Source organism: Daucus carota, chromosome 9, assembly GCF_001625215.2.
Source record: "Daucus carota subsp. sativus chromosome 9, DH1 v3.0, whole genome shotgun sequence".
Lineage (NCBI taxonomy): Eukaryota > Viridiplantae > Streptophyta > Magnoliopsida > Apiales > Apiaceae > Daucus > Daucus carota.
In genome coordinates, this window is record NC_030389.2 from 20,742,911 (window position 1) to 20,759,716 (window position 16,806).

The 16,806-nt window shown below is 33.7% G+C and overlaps 3 protein-coding genes across 5 annotated transcripts; 1 reads left to right on the top strand and 2 right to left on the bottom strand.

Moving 5' to 3' along the window:
* Positions 1 to 253: 253 nt before the first annotated feature.
* LOC108203082 (probable pectin methylesterase CGR3) lies at positions 254 to 4,147 on the bottom strand. The gene is made up of 7 exons (XM_017371808.2): positions 3,874 to 4,147; positions 3,067 to 3,210; positions 2,836 to 2,875; positions 2,592 to 2,630; positions 1,750 to 2,124; positions 1,447 to 1,502; positions 254 to 645 (listed from the first exon to the last, which is right to left on the bottom strand). The coding sequence occupies exons 2-7, from the start codon at positions 3,187 to 3,189 to the stop codon at positions 490 to 492; spliced, it is 789 nt and encodes a 262-aa protein (XP_017227297.1). The 5' UTR covers positions 3,190 to 3,210; positions 3,874 to 4,147; the 3' UTR covers positions 254 to 489.
* A 578-nt stretch (positions 4,148 to 4,725) lies between these two features.
* Positions 4,726 to 8,775, top strand: LOC108202198 (uncharacterized). The gene is made up of 6 exons (XM_017370587.2): positions 4,726 to 5,817; positions 5,888 to 5,989; positions 6,068 to 6,667; positions 6,747 to 7,610; positions 7,711 to 8,203; positions 8,433 to 8,775. The coding sequence occupies exons 3-4, from the start codon at positions 6,227 to 6,229 to the stop codon at positions 6,912 to 6,914; spliced, it is 609 nt and encodes a 202-aa protein (XP_017226076.1). The 5' UTR covers positions 4,726 to 5,817; positions 5,888 to 5,989; positions 6,068 to 6,226; the 3' UTR covers positions 6,915 to 7,610; positions 7,711 to 8,203; positions 8,433 to 8,775.
* Positions 8,776 to 9,061: 286 nt separating this feature from the next.
* Positions 9,062 to 16,164, bottom strand: LOC108200528 (uncharacterized). Of its 3 annotated transcripts, none has more exons than XM_017368717.2 (5): positions 15,959 to 16,164; positions 14,672 to 14,839; positions 11,843 to 12,033; positions 9,829 to 10,186; positions 9,062 to 9,680 (listed from the first exon to the last, which is right to left on the bottom strand). In XM_017368717.2, exons 3-5 carry the CDS (start codon positions 12,009 to 12,011, stop codon positions 9,341 to 9,343), a joined length of 867 nt encoding a protein of 288 aa, XP_017224206.1. In that variant the 5' UTR covers positions 12,012 to 12,033; positions 14,672 to 14,839; positions 15,959 to 16,164; the 3' UTR covers positions 9,062 to 9,340. The 3 variants fall into 3 exon arrangements, with proteins under 3 accessions (XP_017224206.1, XP_063940888.1, XP_017224205.1); XM_064084818.1 differs by having other exon boundaries at positions 14,668 to 14,839; XM_017368716.2 differs by lacking the exon at positions 14,672 to 14,839 and having other exon boundaries at positions 15,959 to 16,163.
* Between the last annotated feature and the right edge of the window lie 642 nt (positions 16,165 to 16,806).

A 16,806-nucleotide genomic window follows, 5' to 3' on the forward strand; every position in this document is an offset into this window, starting at 1 on the left:
ACATAAAATGGGACAGAGAAAATAATCTTTTTGGTGAAATTTGATAGTGAAATCTTTAATAACTTTCAACTAAAATTGTTGTTTGAAAAAGTTACTTTAAATTTACCAAACAGTTGTGGCTGTCTACAACAACAATGCCAAACAATACCACAATGCCAAACAGTACCTAATATCTTTTACCAGTATATATGATGGAAAGGTAACATAACACAAGTATCAATAAAAGGGTTATACAAACTTTTTCTCTTTACAATTATAAAGACAAATGATAATGATATTAATATATATATTGATCTTCAATAGTTCTATCTTTGCAACTAAAACAAGCTACACTTTTTGTGTAGGAAGACAGCCATGACTGCCAACAAAATCTTTAATTTATAGTGTCCAGTGATAAGATTAAAGAACATAAACACAAATTATCTTGCCGAGGGGGGCGGAACTTGTTGACAGTGTTCTTTACTCAGAAAGATCTGTGTTTCTCAGCATCTACTTCTTGTGTGGTTTTAGGTGGAAAATCTGGCAGTCGGGGGCGTATGAACTTTTGGTTGCAGCTTGCTCAAACTTTTTGGTGATGGATTCATTCTCTGCCAAGCTAATCTGAACAAAATATCTTATCCACCAAGATGAGCTTCGTAGTTTGGCCTACACATGAAGAACAGATTTGAATGTTTTCTTTTAGCTGTTGTTGTCTTAGTACATCCAGTGAATTCACAATTCCATTAAAGCTTATGAAGAAATATATATATGAACTTAAATTTAAACAGGGCAATATAGATCAACACGACATGGCCGTTTGGCTAACATTATTTTTCAGAAATAAGGGCTTATTTCTGGAAAAAGTTTACATACAACTCTACTTCTTCCTGAAATAAGCCCTCATGTTTTTACTAAATAACAAATACAAAACACCTATTTAACTTGTATATTCAAAAAAAATTGTTAAAAAAACACATTTTTAGAAAAAAAAATAAGGGCTTATTTTTTGAAAGTAATATTACACAAACAGTCCCAACTAATTGACTTCTTTTAGTACCATAAACATTCATTTAAATTATGTAGTTCTCAAGGAGAACATATTTGGGAAGTAACAATTTCAGAAGGGGACTTTTTTTGAGATGCAAGGGTGCCACTTGCCAGTGTATTTACTTACCTTTCATTTTATACTTCCAAAGCCCGTGTTCAAATTTCCAAATTTTTCTCATATACAATAGCAGATCACTAAATCATATGATCTTTAGCTATTTGGGATTCATTCCTTTACTGTATGTCACTAGTAACTGAGCAAACATACTTTTTTTTTTGTTTTGACAATTACTCTAGGCATATGTACCGTGACACTGTTACTTCATAAAGTACGTCAGGTTCGTTGTATTTGCATAAAACTTCACAAAGACAGTAGGAGTATATATCACTTGGTACAAAAGGAGTATAATATGAACTTACAGGGCGACCAAACTTTGACAATTCTGCTACTTTTGCTCTACGTTGTCCCGGATAACCTGCCAAATATACAAAAGTTTCAGAGGGCTCCACACCCTAAGTTCTTAATTTTAGAACTTTATATATATATATAATAATTTCAGCCATTGTATAATCCATATATCCTGAAAAAGGGCTTAGTTAAATGGAAATAATAGACTAAGATATAATATGCTCTACACAGGTGCTTTGTGGTGTAGTAGAATATTATATATTACTATAGCCAACTGACTTGTATATGTAAGAACAAAGGCCTTGAGGAATTACCAGAGAAAACAACAATCCCATCAGCAGCTACCCTTGCCAGTTCAGGAAGAGTTTTGTTTAGGTATTTAGGGGACAAGTAGTCTAAGGCATCAGACACTATAACAAGAGAGAATGAGTTTCTGCTGTAAGGAAGAGAATACTTGATATCGGCAACACGCACAATGCCTTTATGTACAAGACTCCTGCATTTCGCATCAGCATCATCTAAATCATACGGCTCAACTCCCCATGCTTCAGTATCATCTTCTTTTAATAATTTAGATACAACTGAACATGTTTCAGGTCCTACATGTAGTATTTTATGCATACTGTCCCCATATACTTTCTTCAGAAGAGGAATTGATTTCAGAACTTCTGATGAGCATGAAGCCCCAGCTGCATATACACAGAGAATTACTTGTTTTTCAGGTTTTTTAAAAAGGAAAAAGTAATGACTTGGGAAAGCCATTTGCAGGTAAATATAATGTGATACATGATACTATTTTTCAGTGTGGGTAGGTACGAGGGTGCATGGGTGCCTATTGATCTGTATATACCGATATATGCAGGGCTTCAAATGCTTTTGGTAAACTGAACAAATCAAAGATAATTCTTTCCAGGTTGAAAAGGCATTAAATAAATTTTCGTCCAAATATAGATCACGATATATAAGTGTGGAAATCACTTTAATAAAACTTAAAATATTCATTTTTTAAGATGAACTTGGCCGATTAAAATCTTCCGTTGCCAAGCTATATTTAAAGCCTTCAGTGTATATACCCTTGTAAATCAAGGAATACATCGACCAAATTTAAATTGAAGCAAAAAAATGGTAACATGTATATTTCATCACAGTAAGTTACCTTCCAGTTTCATTAGTGCCTCTTTCCCAGCACTGCCACCTGACACAAGAAAGAGAAAATTGCAAAACAGAAACGATAAAAATCCATAAGTTGTGCACTTAAATCAAGTAGAAGGTTGCAACTGATATTGAAGCATAACTATTCGTTCCAATCTGTTTCAGAGATAAAGACATATTACAGGGTGACTTCTTTTAGTATAGGATATTATGGAGTAATTACATGTCAAAACATAACCAACACACACCTGAACCACTGTATAGATAGCCAATTATCAAGAAGGCGCCCTGAAAATCACATTGAGAATAATTAAACAGTTTCAACAGCAATTATATTAGTAATTCGCATACTTCCACCAAAAGTCGTTTGCTGGGAATAGATTTAATGCCGGCTGACTATCCTTACAACACACCTAAATATTTGAAGATTACAGAGGAATGAATATATCTAATAAGCTTAGATATAAAATGAGAATTACCAAAACTACTAGCACGATAGATACTACAGGTGATGGTCGTGACTTGGGGTTTAAGGAGCCCACGAAAGGCATACTTCCACCATCTTCAAAACGTCGAGAGGTGCTCGTTGGCCTCCTTGACATTGTTATATAATTTTTATAACCCTGCAACAAGAAGCATTAGTTAATCCAGAATCTAATATTAAATGTCATTGCAAATATTAAGTGATGCAGCTTTGCAGCATGAGTAGATCATGGGATGCGTGAAAACTCAATCACCGAATCTGACATGCCCTTTTAGGCATTAAGTTATTTTTGGCACAATCAATGATAAGATGAGGAAGTCATAAAAGATTTAGTAATCTGTATATCACAACAAACTTACCAACCACTAATCTGTATATAAATGACTATGATCAGCTACTGATCATAATTTATCAAATTCAACAAAAGAAAACCCGTAAATTCAAAAAGATTGTACTGGCATTGCCTTGCTCGCCACACGAAAACCGAAACATATTTCAAAAATGCACAATCTCAATTCTGTCCAATCCCAGATCCCAAACATACCCCATCGACAAACCCTCAAATCATCAACAATTCTGCACAATTTCAGCTAAAGCATTCACTTTATCTAGTTACACTCAGAACCCATTAATCATCACACACCAAACAACAAATAAATCCAACTTCACAACCAAAATCAAACTCCAACCACACAAAAACCATAACAAACCAAACCAACATAACCCCACAAACATATATACAGACAAACACATAAACTAACTGAATAATGCAAAGAAACAATCAAGAGAATGAAAGATTTACTTGGGTTTTCGAGGATGTAATGAGCTGAAGAGCTTGATGAAGCTGTGATTGAAGCTGGATCTAGATCTGCTTGTGAATGCTGTGTTATGGACAAGTGGTGTGTGACTTATATACTACTTTATTCATATACATCTCCCGGTAACTATGCATACATGAGTTGTATCATGTATGTACAGATTATTACACACACGCGCGTAGTAGAATGTATTTGTATGGTTGTCAAATGGGTATTAAGGTTTTCGCTGTAAACTGTAAATATTAGCGTCGGTGTGTCCTGGCAGAGGAAAAGCTTTGTGTTTTTCTGCTTGTTGAATGGTTGCTTGGGTACTTCTATATACTGACGTGTATAGATTTATAAAATAAATTTAAATATTAAATTTTATTTTTAAAAAAATGAAAATAATTCGTGAAATTATATTCACTAGAAGTATTAAAATGTGTGTCGAGTAATCTGTTCTCAACATAAATAATTGAGTGAACAATGAGAGAGTAATAAATTAAATTTTTTATGTGTTTTTAAGTAGGATTCGATTTTAGAGTATTTTTAAATTAGAAAAAATCATTTGATTTTATATTTACTTAAATTTATAATAAATTATAAATTTTAATTATTTTTATGGAGGATTTGATTTTAGAATATATTTGGTGATATATCATAATACTTATTCTAACATAGTATTATAGAGAAAAAATATATTTTAATATAATATAGAGAATTTGACAAAACTATCCCCTTTTAACATCTTAATTGCATTTATACTATACGTCCCCTTTTCTTGCAAAAATACGGTAATCATAAATACATGTTCAAAAAGTTGCAAAAATACGATACTTCACTGGAGGGGTTTTTAATCTTTCTTACTCCAATCTGCGTCGGCGACTTCTTCTTCTTCGAGGGATGATTTTGGTTACTTGGTTAGTTTCTTCGATTTGAAATCAATATTTTTTTCAACAAATAATGGAAGAATGATACTGATGCTGTTAAAGATGGGTAAGTTCAACTTCCTGCACCATTTTTCGTTGTCATGTATTATGGACACTCAAATTCCTAAAGGTGATCTTGATTTGGTTAATAGTGATAAATTTGATGATTTCCCATGAGGAAAGAAGTTTTTAAACTCACGCTAGAATCTTTGAAAAACAATGTGAAGACGAACTCGAAAGACAATTATTATCGTCTCAATGGTTTCCCATATGCCTTTCGAGTTAGGTTCAACGAGTGTTGTCCGTACTTAAATGAAAAGTATTGTCAGAGAAGTGGGGGTAACATTCCATGTTCCCTAAATTGGATAAATGACTATCTTGGGAGATTTGAAGAGTTTTATACAACTCTGTCACTGAGCTCGGAAAAGGTACATATGATCTTTTGAAATTTGACTATTCACGTATATATATTTGTGTCCTTCTGATTTACTTTTTGGTTGCTTTTTAGTTGGAATTAAGAGAACTAGTTGCAACTTCTAAAGAAATCGAGAAATACCGACTCGATGTTATTGTTGCTCGTACTAATGATGTGAATAAAGTCACTAGGATAGCCTGTTTGGAAACTAGTGACGATGATTTTGTTGATCTAGTTCCAAGGTCTACTAATCGAGTGGCTAAATCTTCAGATGATTTGATGAAGAAGTTTGAATAACAAATGAAAAAATTAGAGTTAAGTCAGAAAAAAATCATTTCGGAAATAGATGAAATGAAAAGTATTGTGAAAGAACAGCGTTCATATTTTGACGTGGAGCTGTTAAAGCTACGTGACTTGGCTCTTAAAAAGGTATAAATTATGTTTCTATTTGTACATTGTGATTTATTTCATTTTTTGCGATTCAATTTTCATTTTGTTTGTATGTTGCGAATGAGGACACTGAAACTGATGATGTACCTCATCAAGTGAATGATGATTATTTCACGCCTGAGTGTGTAGTTCCTCGGGAAAATGTTGTTAATGAGGTTAGTAATTATATTGTTGTTTTGTTTTGTACTCATTTAAGTAAGAAATTGCTGATAATTTCGTTTGTAGGTTGCGAATGAGGATATTGAAAATGATGATGTACCTCATAAAGTAAATAATGATTGTTTCATACCTGAGTGTGTAATGCCTCAGGAAAATCTTATTAATGAGGTCAGTAATTATATTATTGTTTTGTTTTGTAGCATTTTAATTAATAAAATGTTGATCTTAATTTATGTTCTAAACTAGGTTTGAATTAGTGATGATCTTCCGATAATTATTGATGGATCCAAAACTTGTTCTGTTGAAGAGGATCCTAATAAAGAATCCAATGCTCATGATAAGGGAGATAGAACTGTTGGTTTTGATGATTTATCTCCTCATACAATTGAAGAATTAGAAGTTGCGATGAAAGATTTTGATAATAAGAAAACTTCTGAAAATGAAACAATATTGTCCCCTGTTAATGGAAGAAATGAGAGTGGAGATGGTCTTGAGGACAATTCACATGTCATAAAAGTTGTTTTAGAAGATATAGGTGGACATGGGGATGCAGGGGATGTTGTAGAGGAGGTTGCTGTTGATGTTAACAGGGAAGTTGAAGTTGAAGAAAGAGTTGCATCTGGAGTTGATGTTGTTGAGTCAGTTAAGAGTGTAGTTGGGACAACATCAAATATGACTTCTAACGTTGTAAGTGGTGTTGCAGAAGTGGATGCTGAAAACGCTGAGCATATAGTTCTTGAGGTTGCACGTGATATTAGCAAGCTTGAGTTGGCAAATGAGACAATGGATGATGTGGAAACTGCTTTCCTAAAAACAAGTTCTGATTATATGAGGGATGCCGGACTGGTAATATACTATTTTATATTTAATTTTTACTCATTATGTTTGCATTTTGATGTGCTGATTTAATTTGAATTTCATGTAGGTTGCTTCAAAAGTTAGTGTGTTGCGTAACTTTTCGAGTAAGCTTGATTTGAGAAATACAATTATCCATTTCCTCGAAGAGCAATCAAGCGTCCATGCTATTTGCAATCGCTATTTCTCCAACATTTTGGGTCTAGTTCAGTTGAAACTGCGAATGCAACTGATGTAAAGAAAGTTGTTGGTATTTGTCCGTTGGATGATAATATTGGAAAGTTACCAGAAATGGAGATGTGTACAGAGTACTACAGTTAGCTAGATATTGCACTTTTGCCAAAAAAATAAGTAAGTTGCTTTTGTGGTTGTTATTGTGATATTATTATTGGCCCCGCAGGGGCACTCATTTTTGTGCATATTATCATGTAACTTGGTGTAATTATAACAGTTTTTAAATTATATTTGTAGTTGCAAATATGGTTGCATGTAGTTGCTTTTTTAGTTGCTTATGTGGTTATTTTGTGATATTATTATTGACCCCGCAGGAGCACTCATTTTTCTGCAACTTATTATGTAACTTGATGTAATTTTAACAGTTTTTTAAGTTACATATGTAGTTGCAAATATGGTTGCATGTAGTTGTTTTTTTACTTGCTTCTGTGGCTGTTTTTGTGGTATTATTATTGGTCCCGCAAGGACACTCATTTTTCTACATTTAAGTTACATTTGTAGTTGCAAATATGGTTGCATGTATTTGCAAAATTGGTTTTTGAGTTGGCTTTTACTTATTGTATACTTTTGTGCGAGGAAAAAAATTTACTCAAGAGAAGATAATTTGATCAGTCCTCCACTGAAATTGGGATCAAAGTTAATATCCGAGAAGACATGGTTTCATACAATTGAGTATGGTAGTAGCAATCTCTCAGACTCAGTAAGTTTCACTCCTCTATCATATTGTTTTAGTGATTTAGTTATTCTAGTATAAGATTGATTTAAGTTGATTTAATGGTTATTGTATTTTGAATGTTTAGCATGTTAATGTAATTTTCTACTACCTGAGGAAGATATCAAAGTACAATGCAAATTGTAAGATGAGATTTACTACCACTAATACGAAGTTTGAGAGGAAGATTGTTTCTATTGATGATAATTCTGATTCTGATGACATTGTTTCCAACTCGAGTGTGAAGCAAGATGTCTTAGATGAAATAAATGGTTCTTTCCTGCCATTTAGTACTCTTCGGATGTCTGTTGATATTGTTTTAATTCCAATTTGGTTGCCTGAGCAGAAGCATTGGCTTCTTGCTATTTTAAACTTTTGTGAACGAGAACTCCATGTTTATAGTACTTTGTCTATTCATGGAGCTGCTTTCCATTGTCTACGCTGCTCCCGTATTATTTGGACGAGGTTGGTTTTTACTCAAGGACCGATGTTGATTTCTCTGCCAAGTGTTATACGGTTCAGGGAAGAACTAACTACATTAGATCGATCACGGCACGTTGCTATCCTCGTAAAACACCCAGGTGAGTATTTACTGACCAACTAATAAATTTTTTATTTAGTTTATTTGCTTATTTTCTCTGTCGTGATTTTGTTTATCTTTATCTATTCTTATGCAGAGATGGTGGTTTATATATATGTTATCTATTGCAGAGTATTTTGTTATGCAAAAAGAGCGCCCTTAAGATATGTTTGATGTTGATTGTCATCGATTTAGAATTGGTTTTTCATTGTATTCTTATGAAATGGCAGATATATGATTATGATAGTGAGACTGAATATGCCGATGCTGGGAATGAAAAGGAAGTGATGGTCCAGTGAAAATTTCACCAAAGAGGGGAATCGTGACAGAAAGAAACAAATCAAAGATTGTGGAAGGAAGGGGAAGCTTGCAAAAGTTAAAGAAGCAAGAAAGAGAATAAAAATACATAGATCTCGAATTGTAGATTTCATTTTGTTGTTGATTGACAAAAGTAATGGCTACGCAGTGGTTCAGTTCCGTTCAAGTTTTATGTTTAAGGGTGCATGACCAATTTATAAAATAGGTGCACGTGCAAATGCAATTATATATTTAACTGATAATTTTAGTTTATCATTCCCACTTGTAGGAACAAAATACATAAAAAAGGCATGAAAATAAAAGGAATGACATCAACATACAACAGACAACATTGACGGAAACAAAACAGATGTTTCCTGTACCCAAATCGTAACACAGGAAAGAAAACCAGAGGTTTAGCCTCAGCAAGTTTTAATCAAATCCCACTTTATAGCTCCTCTAGAATAGCTAACAGCCTTGTTAGAGAGGTGCCCTGATGCATTGCTATGCTGGACACAATGTATATTTATCCCCACAGTTCGGATAATGACAAAATCAAAAAAAAAAAAAAAATGTTTCTGTTTATACTTTTAATAACCAAGTGCATTAACAATACAATATCATCCCGACTGGTGACTACTAGCGAAATTATGCATGAAAAATGTTAATAATTTGAAATCAAACAAGTCCTAGATCAAATAGCTCCATGGCATCGCGTTGATAAGCATATCTTACAAAGAACCTAGTAATACATCAATACATTTTATATGGACAAATAACATTTATATCCACCAAAGTTGACACTTCAAACCGAGTTGGATATGGGTATTAAAAACAACTCTTACTTGTGTTTTCTATGTCGTCTCTCCTCCTTCCTTTTTTTCTTGTTCCTATCCTTGGACTTGCTTTTTGATTTGTGCTTCCTACTGCGCTCACTGGAGCTAGCCTTCTTGACTTTTTTTGACTTTTTATGTTTTTCCTGAACAGAATCTTCATCAGAAGAGCTCCAGGAAACTAACTGTGAAGGCTTTTCTGGACCAAGAATAGCACTACGGTCCCTTTCTTTAGTAGAGACCATGTCAACGAATGAGAAGTGTTCCAAAGTGGAATCTTGGCAAGGGGGAAGATATGGCCCTGTCTCATCCATTCGTGACCCGACAGCACCCCTCCCACGTTTGACCCTGCCACCAGCAATCGACTTTAGCCATCAAAAGTAACTCAACTGAATAATTTTCCAGACACTGATAAGAATTAAGAGCAAACCATAAAGAGATACACACAAATACACACAAAATAAAAAATTAGAATCTGTACTAAAAAACAACTGACCTTGAATGCAGAAAGTTCTCGATCTCATCATCTTTCAATCCTTCTTCAGATAAAGAGTACCTCTGGTTACTTCTGTTTGACATTTCACCATCATGGTTCTTATCTTTGGGGCTCCTACCACTGCTGCTTTCATCACTCCGTCTTCTTTTCTGCCTATCATCCACCTCAATATCTCTGTAGCTCCTACCACTGCTGCTTTGATCACTCCATTTTCTTTTTAACCCATCATCCATTTCTTGCTCCCTGTAGCTCCTATCTGAGCTGCGTAGATCTCTCTGTCTCCTTTGTAACCTACTATCCAGCTCCTGTTCTTTTTGTCGTATTCTCCACATCTCATTAACTTCCACAGCTCGATTAGCTATATGAATGAACAGAGTATCAGAGTAAGCCATGAAAACGAGTGAAGACATGTAAACGACACATAAGTAAGCAATATAATTTTTAAAGATTCCGGTGAACCACCCAGCAGGCAACATAGGGTATTTAAATTATTTATATAATAGCTCTTTGCGATTTTTTAGAATTAACATTTCATATATAAACTAAAAAGAGAGGAGTTGACTATTGCAACTACAAAGGATATACATGTTCATGGAGGTGAAACTACGACTTCTAAGTAATCACCTCCAGTAGCATTATGAATAGTCAAACGAAAGCATTCTACATACACATAAGCACATACATTCATACACAGAAACACACACACACAAAAACACAAACACTCATATATATAGGCTAGTAATCCAATACAAACCAACTCTTAAATACAAACTAAAAACTAGTACAATTTAGTGATATTCACTTCAGAAAATAGTGATTTGTGTTACAAAAATTGGTGATTTCTTTTAAGAAGGTAGTGATTTATGCAGTAGTATGGTATACTGTAATGAACGCAGAAGCATGTCTTACTCTAATTTATTATCGCTCTAGTTATTTTTGTCGTAGCCGCAATAAATCAAGGAATACTACGATTACAAGTAGTCCGGCTTCGTCGCCTACAGTTACGACGGTGCCTCCGTTGCTAATTTACCAACTATATATCCTGATCATGAAAAGGGCCAGATTGATACTGGAGGCGGTGTGGTAAGAAAAGAGGCTAAATCCTACGCGACGAGTAGTGCAAGTGGAAATAGGTATAGTGGCGGTGGTGGGTATGGTGGTGATGGGTACAGCCCACACTTTGGTGGTGGTGGATTTGACGATGGTGGAGATAATGGAGGTGGACATGAAGGGGGCGGGGGGCATGGAGGAGGTGGACATGGAGGAGGTAGGGGTGGAGATGTGGAGGCGGAGGCGGTGGTGATGGAGAAATTAGTGATATTCGCTTTAAAAATCAGTGATATTCCTGTTGGGTTTGTAGTAGAATAAGAATCTCTCTCTGTATATATATCCAATGAAGACACTTAACAGACAAAGAACCTCCATTTATTGCATTTACAACAGGCTCATTGTCTTTTTATTTCATAGACAAATCCTTATATTTCTGTTAATTCTTTCAAAGAACCATGACTATAAAACAAGCAATAGAATAACACTTAATGGTTCAAAACATGCACATCTTCATATAAAAAAGGGGCTGTGATTTACCAACCACATGAATCGGCATTTCTTCTATTGATCAACTTTGAGGTAGGTCTAATTTCTTTCAATGACACAAAAAAAAAAAGGAAGATTACAATTAAAGTGAAGGTGACCGCATATATCATCCGAAAAGTATGACATACAGAAATCAGCATATATTCCATTGGTGTAATAACCCTGGATGTTGGGAAACATACCCATCTTTATATGAATAATGATACAACCAGATCACTGCAAGAATTGGCAAATTTTCTTTATTAATAACACTAAATGTACTTCTGTTTCCTTCAACATATGAGTTGTACGGCCTAATTATTATAATGCAAGTAAGAGAACCAATCTTGTTATACACCTAGAGCAGTAACAGTGATCAAGAGTATATTTGGCCGACAGCCCTAACTACAATAGTGCGCATGTAAGTGTCAGAACTAACCTTGTTGAACACCCAGAACAGTTGCAGTAAGAAACCGTGAATTTGGCCTACCCCTGACATTGGGCTGACGCAGGTAAGCATGTACACCATCTTTCTCAGCCTGTCGCCGCAATTCAGCTGCTTCTTTCATAAGAATTGCAGCTATCTTGTTCTCCGTCTGCAAATCCATCTCCAGGCCGTAAAAGCAAACTCTAAAGTTAAATAAAAACAGTTAGTTCACCAAAAAAATATGGTTATATCATGATTAACAGATAAAGATGACGATTCTATTTTAGCAAAACAGAAAAGATGGCAATTCTAATAGCAGAAAAAAAAACAAGAAGAAGAAGAAATGAGAATTCTACAACATGATACAGAAATCCTGTAAATTGAGCATCCCAATTCCATTCATTTAATATCCCTTTGGTGTCATTGACATAACAAATGTCATTTCTAGTCTGTCTCTTTAGATTTCTTTTTTATGTATGGAAATTTTAAAAATCATCATATAAAAATCAAGAAAAATAGAAAAGAAAAAGGGAGGTTTGCGATTGCTTTAAAATCTTTTGAACTAGGTAATCTAGTATCATTATGCATAAAGATAATTAATTCGGTCGTTGTGGTCGGACTCTATTATGGATTTTTGACCACATTCTCCAAAGGGCCCTCTTATCTCTTCCTTCCCCGAGCTCAGGTTATGGAAGAAGGAGAAAAAGGAACCGAGAAGAAGGTATCAGTAACAAAAGGTTTTATTACGTGACAGCTCATGATGTTCATAACTTCATATCGATCTATTGTCCGCCTCTGCATCTAGCATTGCGTAGACCTCTTGTAGGATAGACATAGACCAAAGGTTAGGACCTTAAAACATAAAAATTCCATCAGCCCTCCAATGGACAACATTCCAAATCTAAAGCATACCCCAGACAAACACCCTGGTTCCGGTCAAACACAATATCCATATTATCACAACATTTCCTACAAGTATATAAAAAACACATATATGATATCCATGTAGGCCTGTAAACGGATCGAATTTGGATCGGATCTAGCTAAATCCATATCCTAATCCATTTAAATTTATCGGATTCGGATCGGATCAGGAATCGGATATTTTACAAGTCAATCCATATCCGGTCCACTCGGATCATGGATAATCAGATCGGAGCCCCGATCCATTAAAAATTGTGAAATATATATTTTCACCGTGAACAATGTTTTAACTTCCATACAAGAAAAGTGATATTTTCTAGCTATATTAATTCATAAACTTTAGCGTAATAATTTAGTAACACTATATGTCGCATAATCATTCCTTTCTGCCAGCTTCTGACAAGGTTTTATTCATAACAAATCTTCGTCCTAAATCAACTTGCAACATTACTAGGCTATTTCTGAAACCCATTTCAGTCACTTCTCGAACAATGCCTCGATCAACGTCTCGTTCATTCTATACGATAGTAAAATAGTATTTCAGTAGTCGGATCGGACGAATTAACTAACTATGAAAAGAATTAAGACCTATATATAACTACCCTTCGCATTTAAATACCACATAGTCAGATAAACACATAGCACATAGCTGAACAATTAACTTTTATAGCTATTAAAAGTCAACAATGATAGTTAACACATAACATGTTTCAATCAACCATGTTGTCTTATTCTTAACTATTTAATATCCTTTAAATAGTAAAACATATATAATTTCTAATAAAAATTCGGCAGCACCTCCTCTATTTATCGAACTATCCACCTGTTTTTCTATACTATTCAACAACTAACAAATTCAATTCAACTCAATAAACCAACAAAACACATTACCACAATATAAACACTTACATAGATAGATCTGAAATCATATATTACTGTTAAACATGATTAACACTAACCAACAAAGTATAACCTCATACTATGCACTAATCAACGAAAGAAAACTAGAGCAAATAGTTCAAACAGCCCTCGCTTTGTGAATTTAATAAATTGAAAATTTATCATTTTAATACGAAATTTTTATGAGACACTCCTAAACATTATTCCAACCTACAGTAAAATTTTCAGAAAGAAACTCCAAGTTTAAAGCAGTAAAACAGAGCCTGGAACAGGACAAACCTGCCCAGAATTTTAGCACCATACTATACTAAAACGGTCATATCTTCTAGCTCGCTAATCGAATCGATTCGATTCTTTCGCGCACATAAACTAGACAATGAGGAGCACATAACCACACAAATATTAAGCATATAATTCGATTCTATGAGCCCAGAATCGTACTGCAAAACAGATCAGCAGCAACCTAAAAGTTAACCGATTATGTGTAAATCTACAATTTTTAGCCCAATACTTAAATTCTTAAAACACCATTTTGAAAACATTTACACCATCAGAATACTCGTACCCATGTTTTCAACAAAAGCTTTGATATCCGATCACATACTCTTATTAATTAAAGTACCCAACAATAAACCGCACCTAACTATTTAGTTTAATACCACACAAACCTTACTTAGCATTTCCTTTTCAACAAATGCCCAAAGTTAGACTCCAATTAGACTCCCTAATTCACATAAACACAAACATATATACAAGTATATAAATTGAGTCATTGCCAATACCACCTTGTTTACTTCTAATCACCAAATTAACTAACTTAATCCTTAAAATCAATTCTCTTCGCAACTAATCAAAACACAATTATATACATATATATAATCTGATTCAAACTCAATTATCTAATTTAGCACTTGAAATCATTCCAATTTCTTATTAACAAGACACAACATATATACACACATGTATATATATCCATACATACTGATTTTAATGAAAAGAAAATGGAGGTGTACCCACTCAATATACAAAGCACGAGTAAGGAGAAATCAGTTGCCGGAGAAGGAAGGCGGCAGCGGTGGCTCGTCGGAAACACGGAGGACAGGCGGCTGAGAAATCAAAGCGGTGTCTGAGGTGCTCTCTGCGAAAATGAGATTGACGTGCGGGAGTGGGAGAGCGATGTGAGATCTGAGAGTAATCAAGAGGGATGGGGGTTGGGGTCTTGTAATTAGGGGAAATAAAAGAAGAGAAGCATCGAGGGAAAAAGGGTACGTGGCAAGAAGAAAGGAGAAGTGTGCAGTACGTGGCACATCACCAAGCTGTCATCTGTTTGTATAAACTGATTAATCAAATTATCTTATACCCGCTTTTAACTCATTTATGAAGATAACTCATAATGAAATTTCTTCCAAAAATTACTGAAATATTTTTATAAATCCCGGAATATTATAAAACTAATAAAATAAAATTTTCTGGATTTGTAGAGCATTTTCGAAATTTATACAAAATTTAGAAGTTAGCAGAAACTAATTAAAAATCATATCCTTATAGAAATAAGATTTTTAATATTTTAAAAACTCCTAAGAATATTTACGATCACCATCGAGCAATTAAAATAATTTTTCAAATTATCTTTGTATTTGTGTAAAATAAAAATTTCAATTTTAAGAGATCCTAAATATTTATAAAACAACACAGTAATAAGCAACAAATATATACATAGGCATAAATCACATCCACATAGTATAGTTAAATCATATAACAAGTAATTTACATATTTAATATGGCATTTAACCGACAATAAAATTTCGATAACCTAATGACCCGGAAAATAATTTACACAAATATTTTTGAGAATTATCAAACTTGAATAGAATATTAAATTTTATTCCTCATTTTTCTCGAATAATCATGAATAAAAATAATAAAATAATATCTTAAAATACAGGTCGTCACAATTGTCAACACTTGTTCTTAACTATACCCCTGTTCGAGTTATTCTCTTTATTGTCATCTTGTTCTTCACTCTACCCCTCTTCTCAAATACTAAATTCCAATTGTTTCATGACAAAATTAAGTTCATAAAAGAACAATTACATCAAAAAGGCATAATTTTTACTATAATTTGCTATATTCCCAATTCATCTACACGAAATTACCTTGCCAATTGCCAATGAATAATTCAACAAGACAAAAAGAAAAGAAACGAAACAACCAACAACAACATCAAATATGAATAAACGCTAAAAGAATTTAAAAAATTCAACAATTTATGCTGGAGCAGTTTATTTACCCTAAAAATCTCACCTTTAGCAAACGAATCCGAAGATGAATGAAGATTGGAAGATCTGGGTGGTGCAAATTACTACAAATCTTGAAGACCCTTTTCACTTGAGCTTGAGATTCTAATCAAATCGAGAGAGATTGAGAGAGACGAAGAATGGAGAGAGAATAGAGCTGTTTGCCTCGGTTTAATTTTATTTGGAGCCTTTCCATTTATTTGCTATTTTTTTTGTCAGGAGCCTTTCTATTTATTTGCTAGTATTTTGCTTGTTAAAAAACTCTATTTTAAGCGGTGTGCTCTTTTCTGTACTAGGAGGATTGGAGGAATAAAAAATCTATAATCTATAATATTAATAATAGAAATATTTTCCAAAAATATCTCAAATTAATAATATTTTATATATTTGATTTTTTTTGACGAAAAGCGAAGAATTTTAATATATAACTGAAACTCAGCCGAGATAAACCCTCGAACTGTCAATTACAACCTTATTAAGAAACAAATGAAAAAGCTAAACATATAACTGCTTTGTTTTTAGATCGCTTAACAAATAGGATATTTAAATTTTTTAAACCAAAAATGTTACAATCAAATCTCGATCAATCCAACCTATATCAATTGTGAACATAGCAGTATCGCAATTGACCTTCACATAAGTAGCTGCATCTTTAGCTCAATGTTCATAATTATCAGTCACATCAACTGATATTGGATCAACAAATGACCTTAAAACATGAACAATTTTATATCGTGAAAGTGAACTCTTGCGATATTCACTATCGTGCCATATTTGATACAAACCTTATGGATCACCCAAAATATCATGTAACTCCCTCTTAGAAATGTTAACGAATCTCATAACAAAACATAC